The sequence below is a fragment of the Triticum aestivum genome, chromosome 1B (assembly GCF_018294505.1).
Source record: "Triticum aestivum cultivar Chinese Spring chromosome 1B, IWGSC CS RefSeq v2.1, whole genome shotgun sequence".
NCBI lineage: Eukaryota > Viridiplantae > Streptophyta > Magnoliopsida > Poales > Poaceae > Triticum > Triticum aestivum.
This window is the reverse complement of record NC_057795.1, coordinates 506453300-506460003: the sequence shown is the minus strand read 5'-3', so window position 1 is coordinate 506460003 and position 6704 is coordinate 506453300. Positions and strand designations below refer to the sequence as shown.

The following is a 6704-nucleotide window of genomic DNA, read 5'->3' as shown; positions in this document are numbered from 1 at the left end:
AGCGGACAAAAATTCAGAAGAACAGATGAGAATAGAAATGATGTAAAGTCAGGTCTGGGTTTAAAATGCATAGGTAGTACTCCCTCCATTCCTAAATATAAGTCTTTTTAGAGATTCCACTATGGACTATATACGGAGCAAAATAAGTGAATCTATACTCTAAGATATGTCTATATACATCTGTATGTAATTTGTAGTTGAATCTCTAAAAAGACTTACATTTAGGAACGGAGGGAGTATTTCAGTAGAGCTGTATCAGAATGCACAAAGGCTTAGTAACTCCAATACTAATTTACTCAAGGAAGAGCTGTACACTGGTACAATTTACTCAAGTAAGAGCTGCTCAATTTTTTCTCAGACCAAACTGTATAGGATGGTGGGAATTATATGTTGTCAGACCAAACTGTATAGGATGGTGGGAATTATATGTTGATGCGTACACACCTTCACAACTATAACTCTATGTAACAATGCACAAAGGAGTAGCAGCTGAAATATTAATTTACTCAAGTAAGAACTGGTCAATTCTGTCATCAAAACAAACTGTAATAGGATGGTGCAAATTCTGTAAACCTTGAACGGGGTGCATAGTACTACCTTACAAAGCCTATTAACATCAAGATGTAATAAGGCGAGAGAAAACCGATTGTAACTATCTTTTCCTTGTTCAAACATTTGAGAAAGCTTAGAGAATCCGCTCTGCTGCCTTTTCCTCCAATGTTCTATTTTCCTTTTTTACCTGCAAAAATGAAGCATGTTCCACATTTTGTTTGGCAGAACAAACTGGCAAAATTAGTGTTGTTACCAACAGACTTACATATTGCAAGAGGGATTCTGGAAGTATTTAGGCTAACTAAATTCAGGAAAGACCCGGTATAAGACTCATTTCAGCCCTCACGGTGCACCTCGAAGCCCTGCAATCAAAACTGAAACATCGCTCTGCACTGAAATCTCTAAACACCAGTTCATCTAACTAATCGAGCAAGTAACAGTCCTGCACTGAAACGCCTAAACACCAGTTCAGTTATCCATATTATACACATCTCTGCTACTAAAAAATTAGAAACTGGACCCTCAGCAACACTGTCCAACGCACAGCTGGATCCTTGAACTAAGTAAGGAAAGAAGCAAAGCACTTTGTTTTTCTAGATTCCATAAAAAACACTGAAGGATGGTGTAGCTAAGCGGAGCAACAAAGATAATTTTTTTTAAAACGATACCCACAAAATAACTGGGCATAGGATAAGATCTTGCACGAGAAGCTGGTTTGAGAGAGAGAGAGAGAGAGAGAGAGAGAGAGAGAGAGAGAGAAGTCTATGCCTAACACAACGTTGAGTGAATAAATAAATATCAGCTACCCAATTTTAGAGCCATGTGTGCACTAATAAAAACACAAGAGGTTTCACCTTATTCTTTTCTGTGGACTGAACCGACCTTGAGTTTTCTTGATTGAGCATATTTCATTAACTCTTTTTTAAAATATATTTCATTATCATTAACTCAAAATCCAATGCTCTCTTTTCCTTCTTCTATACCTGCAAAAATGAAGCATGTTATACACTTTGTTTGGTTGAACAAACTGGCAAACTTGGTGTTGTTACCAACAGATCACAAGATGGATTCTGGAAGTATTCTTGCTTGAACTGCTCTAGTAAATTGCCTATTGTCTAGCACTACTAACAACACTATCAGTCAATTAAGTTACTTCCTCCCATTATAATTGAACAAAATAAGGATAAATATGCACATTGAGTTCTTTTCTCAAACATACATTAGGATCATCATCAGTAAGAAGTGCACAACAAGCATGCCTCAGTTGATAAATAATGAAGCAGTAATCAGAATATATAAAATGGGAATAAAAATAAATGGCAGAAATCATCCATCAACAGAGCTAAAACAGGACGGGAGTGACACAAGTATGTTAGATTGACAATAAAAATATAGGAATCCATAAACCTGGACACTACTGTATTCAAAGAAAAGAACAAAAAAAATGTAGAAATGGTTAATATGCTAATTTTTTCGCCATAATAACAAGAAAGGTGTAACATGAGCAAGGATTTACATTATAAAAGTATACACCATACAGCTCTAAAAATAATTTTAGCAGACTTTTAGTGTCCAACTATAAGCGTACTTGTTTTCCTCTACAGAGAAGAAAATTAGATAGCAAAGCTTTCGGTGTCCAACTCCTGTTACCAAGTGAAGTAAACTTTTGCCGTCCAGGTTGGTTGTTAAGTTGATAATGAATCCAGTATAGCTATATGACAACATTATCACCTCTTATTTCAATTGGTACGTGTACCTGAGGTCAGATGCATGCCTTTGATTCCTCCCATAGTTTTTTGCCCTATCGATTAGAATAGTCGCAGCATAGCTAAGAACTACACTGTAGGTGCGCATAAAAATACAGTAGAAAAGTGGACTTTACTTGCAATTTTTTATCCTCGATCTCTTTATAAGTTTTCAACAATGAAATTCTCTATTATTACAGCCCTCAAAAAGCAAAAATAAGCAAATTAATTTTCTGAGCACAAACACACCGAGATAGGATAAGCTAAATGGGGCATCATGCCTTATTTTTCTGAATACAAACACGTTGACATAAGAGAATCTGAATGAGGCATCATACCTAAATTTTCTGAATACAAACACACTGACATAAGAGAATCTAAATCACATGCCTTCAGGAGCCGAGCGATGGAAACTTTCAGGCAAGGCTTAGAAACATGCTTGATTCTAAGAAAAAAAATGTAGGAGATGACACCTACTTTTCAAGAGAAAAAAATGTGAGATGATGATTCACGATCTCACTCAGTTTGTGCAAGCTATACAGAAAAATTTAACATAAAACTTGTAGTCAAGTAGTCGCAGCTAGAATATTAAATGAGAAGACACTGATTTTTTTGATTATTTGTCACAGTACTGCAGCTAATCACCCTAGAAGGTCTTTCTGTAGTAGGTTAAACAAAATTCAGGTTGACGCTGAAACATCCACAATAAGAATCTCACTTTCGGAATATGCTTTTGGATGTAGAGCACAAGACCAGATTGCCAATGTTGAATTTGTCAATTTCCTAGCTTATAGCAGAAGGGACGTCATTAGATTCACGTAAAACAGCTTCGGCTTCTACCTATTTGATCAAACAGAGTAAATCGTGTCACTATCCGGATGAGATTATATGCAACCAGAGAGTTAGGCGAGCAAATCGCCTAGCCAGATTTATGTTAAGTGATCACACAGTATCAATATATAGCAGCGCTATGTAGAAAGTGCATCTTAATTATACAAGGCAGATTCAGATACTAATTAGTAATGGTGTACTTACAGCATGGGCATCTGAAGTACACTCAATGAAATCCCATTTGGTTTTGATGTTCCTAGTTGGATCAAAGAGGGCCGTAAGCTTTTGCAGAGAGATAGGCAGGTATATATAGTACCTCACATTAATACATGATTTGGTTACATGCATGTCAACACACACCCTTTTTCGCATCAAGTCCCAATTTTTTTAAACGAAAATAGGAAAAAAAATGCAGACCAAGATTTACTTGGTATTAGAACAAATCACACAGACCCTATCTTTGTTCAATGAAAACTAAGGAAGAACTCTATAACTATCCTACTCTGCAATGATCATTGCATGATATCAATATTTCTCCTTTAAAGAATTAAATTTCAACAACCACGTAAGCTCTGGTCATTGTTCTTGATTAAAAGGGCAAAGGAGAAACAAATGGAATAAGTCTCACCGTCACTACTCAGTTTCCACCCAATTTTTTATCCGAACAATATCCATTGCATCTATGCTTACCTCCCTCCTCCCCTGGAGCTCCAGCCCATAGCAATCTATAGTTTTAGAGAGAGAAGATAAAGGGTGAGACAATACTCCAACAACAATTTCTTAACAACTTAAGTGCCATTTATTTATTCTTATATAAAATTGCACCGTAAAGTATCTACCGCTATATTGCTCTTGACTGAGTACTCGTGTTCACTGACATCTTCTATTGCTAAATTGTTGATGCGTCCTCACTCGTCAGGTTTCAGAGTTCAGAGGAAGAAATGCAAGTGATTATTTTTAAGTGGTTGGCTGACATATTGACCTAGCATAGATCAAGCAATCCCATAACCGCCTTAGTATCAACACTAACTTGTGCATTAATCTCAGCAGTAATCTGTTTTAGAAGGGAAATGCTTTCATCAAGTGAAGCTTGTTGTCCAGCCTGATACATAGCAGAGCCATAGTTTCAGTTAGTAATCTATCACAACATAGGAGAAACAAATCAAGTCATTCAATGAAAAGAACCTTGAAGCCCTGCTCTTTGGGGCTATGGACGCCATGCCGAGTGCTCGCAGGAGACATGGATCGCACCACCACAATGCCCTTGACACCTAGGATTTTAGCACCTGGGAATATATAAAGAAGAACTCTGAACTCAAGGACACCAAAGTGTGACAAAATAAAGGGGAATCACCAATCCTCCTCAAGAAATGGTGGCGATAGGTAGAAGTTAATCCTTTTCATGTACTATGGTGGAAGAGTTGCAGAAAAAATCAGGCTCACATATCTTGGAAGGGTCCGACTGCTCTAGGGACATCAAGCCACAATATCTCCAACCACTCATAACCAAAACAATATGCCCTGTCTTGAGTTTCAGACTTCCAGTCACCGGAAACTGTATGGGCCAAAATTAATCTTCAGAGAACATAGGAAATACTAAATAAGCAAAAGGATAATCCCTGGAAATGCAATACATGTTGCAAAATAGTCAAGACCATCTGCAAAAATATGAAAAAATACACATCTTACGCTTCTGGTTGCACTCCTTGACGGCCTGCTCCTTCTCCCTGTCATTGGCCGCCTCCCCTCCCCTGTAGCCACACCCCAGATCCGGAACATTAAAATGATTAGCAGACCAAGCACCATGATAGCACACACATAAATGATAATACACATGTACCTAGGGAATAGAGCAGCTAACCTTGACGAGGAGAACAGAGATGGAACAGATCATAGAACCTTCAAAACAAACAAGAACGATCTAGTCAGAGCACAACCATGGTACAATACATATAAGCAAAAGAACATTCCACAAATAAAGGACCAAAACTGGACATATAGAATCTACGGAGGTGGCAGTTAGATTCTGGCACAAGAGAGGGATTTCATCGCCTCCAGCTTGAGCTTGGCTGCGGGCTGTCTTACATTTCGTCCGACTCAAAGGCAAGGTGAGGAGGCAGGGTAGGGGGAGCAAAAGGGATGGGAGAAGGACCTGCGAGGGCGACGACATCGTCCTTGCCTGTCTTGTAGGAGACGACGCTTCTGGAAACTCATGCGTTGCGCTCATTGGCGCTCGCTGTTGCCCAGCCGACGAGTCTCTCCCAACCTTCGACCCCACCCACATCCGCCGCTCCTTCAACCCATGCTGCTTCCGCCCGCAGCCGCCATGCCCATCATGGCATGCAGTCCTGCCCCCTCTTCCTCGGCCAGCTCTCATGGCTTCCATGGCATCGTCGACCTGGGATGTCCGATGCATCATGGTCGTCATCGCGCCGTCCTCCTCGATCTATGGCGGCGGCGAGGATGCCGGATATGAGGTGGAGGACGAGCGGCAAAAGAGGGGCCGCGTGGGGCGAGGAGGAGGAAGAGAGGGAGAAGAGGAGGCGGCGGCTGCAGGAGGAAGAGTGAGAAGAGAAGGGATGGTGGTGGAGGAGGCGGCGGAGCCCAGGCATGCTCGGGGTGGGAGTATTTAACCAAAAACTACCACATTTCATGGAAACGTGCCCAAAAACTACCACTTTACGAATTTGTGCCGAAAACTACCATTTTTTTGCTAATCTGTGACTAAAAACTACCATGTCGGTAAAGTGCCCGATTCGCCTCTTCTAAATGCCTTTCTGACAGGATTGGCCTACCAGTCAGGTGAGCTTGGGCCGGAAATCCTCCCGACCATGGTGAGTCGGCATCAGCAGGCGCGGGTCGTCGCGGGAGGCCGCGAAGGCGGAGGCAGGGCCCGGGTCACCAGGGTAGGCGGCGAATTTGGAGACAAGGTGCGGGTCGACCTGGTAGGCGCCGAGGGTGGAAGAAGAGCCCGGGCCGCTGTGGCATGCGCCGAAGGTGTAAGCAGAGCCCGGGACGCCGTGGTCAGCGCCCAAGGCGGAGGCAGCGAGCGGGACGCCGTGGTCGGCGCCGAAGGCGAAGGCAGCGGGCGGGCCACCGTGGTCCGCGCCGAAGTTGGAGGGAGCGGGCGGGCCGGCGACCACGTGCGGCGGCGGGTGTCCGACTCCGTTGTGGTCGGGCGGCGGGAGGGCGCCGTGGTCACGCCGAGCTGCGGCATGGGGACGCCAAGGTGCTCCGCCTGCTCCTCGGGCAGCGGCAGGGGGAAGGCGAGATGCTCGGGGTGCGCACCGGGCAGCGTGAGGCGGAGAACCTACCGGTAATCGGCCTCCGCGCCTCCGAGGAGATCGGCCACGCCGGCGGCGAGCGTATGGACGGTGCTCTCGTCGGCGGCATCGGGCTGGAGGTGGTGGTCCTCCATCCTCTCTTATCTGTAATTCTCTTTTTGGAATTCGGGGGTGAAGTTGGCTTACGGCGCACGCAGCAGGTGCACACGAGGTGTATGTGGAAATGCCAAAGAAAGGGAGAGAGAGGAGGAAGAAGAGGGTTGACGTGTGGGCCCCATTTGTAATAACGGTC

General features: G+C 43.4%; 1 protein-coding gene across 20 annotated transcripts; it reads right to left on the bottom strand.

Moving 5' to 3' along the window:
- Positions 1 to 234: 234 nt before the first annotated feature.
- LOC123135394 (uncharacterized) lies at positions 235 to 5714 on the bottom strand. 20 transcript variants are annotated; one of them, XR_006465985.1, is made up of 11 exons: positions 5281 to 5714; positions 4990 to 5027; positions 4818 to 4879; positions 4572 to 4683; positions 4314 to 4414; positions 4159 to 4230; positions 3819 to 3853; positions 3333 to 3384; positions 1407 to 3137; positions 818 to 926; positions 235 to 739 (listed from the first exon to the last, which is right to left on the bottom strand). XR_006465985.1 is itself a non-coding variant. In XM_044554509.1 (9 exons), the coding sequence occupies exons 3-9, from the start codon at positions 4860 to 4862 to the stop codon at positions 3081 to 3083; spliced, it is 474 nt and encodes a 157-aa protein (XP_044410444.1). In that variant the 5' UTR covers positions 4863 to 4879; positions 4969 to 5027; positions 5281 to 5714; the 3' UTR covers positions 814 to 3080. The 20 variants fall into 20 exon arrangements, 2 of the variants coding, with proteins under 2 accessions (XP_044410444.1, XP_044410393.1); XR_006465988.1 differs by having other exon boundaries at positions 818 to 914; XR_006465992.1 differs by lacking the exon at positions 818 to 926 and having other exon boundaries at positions 1407 to 1535; positions 3016 to 3137.
- Positions 5715 to 6704: the final 990 nt, after the last annotated feature.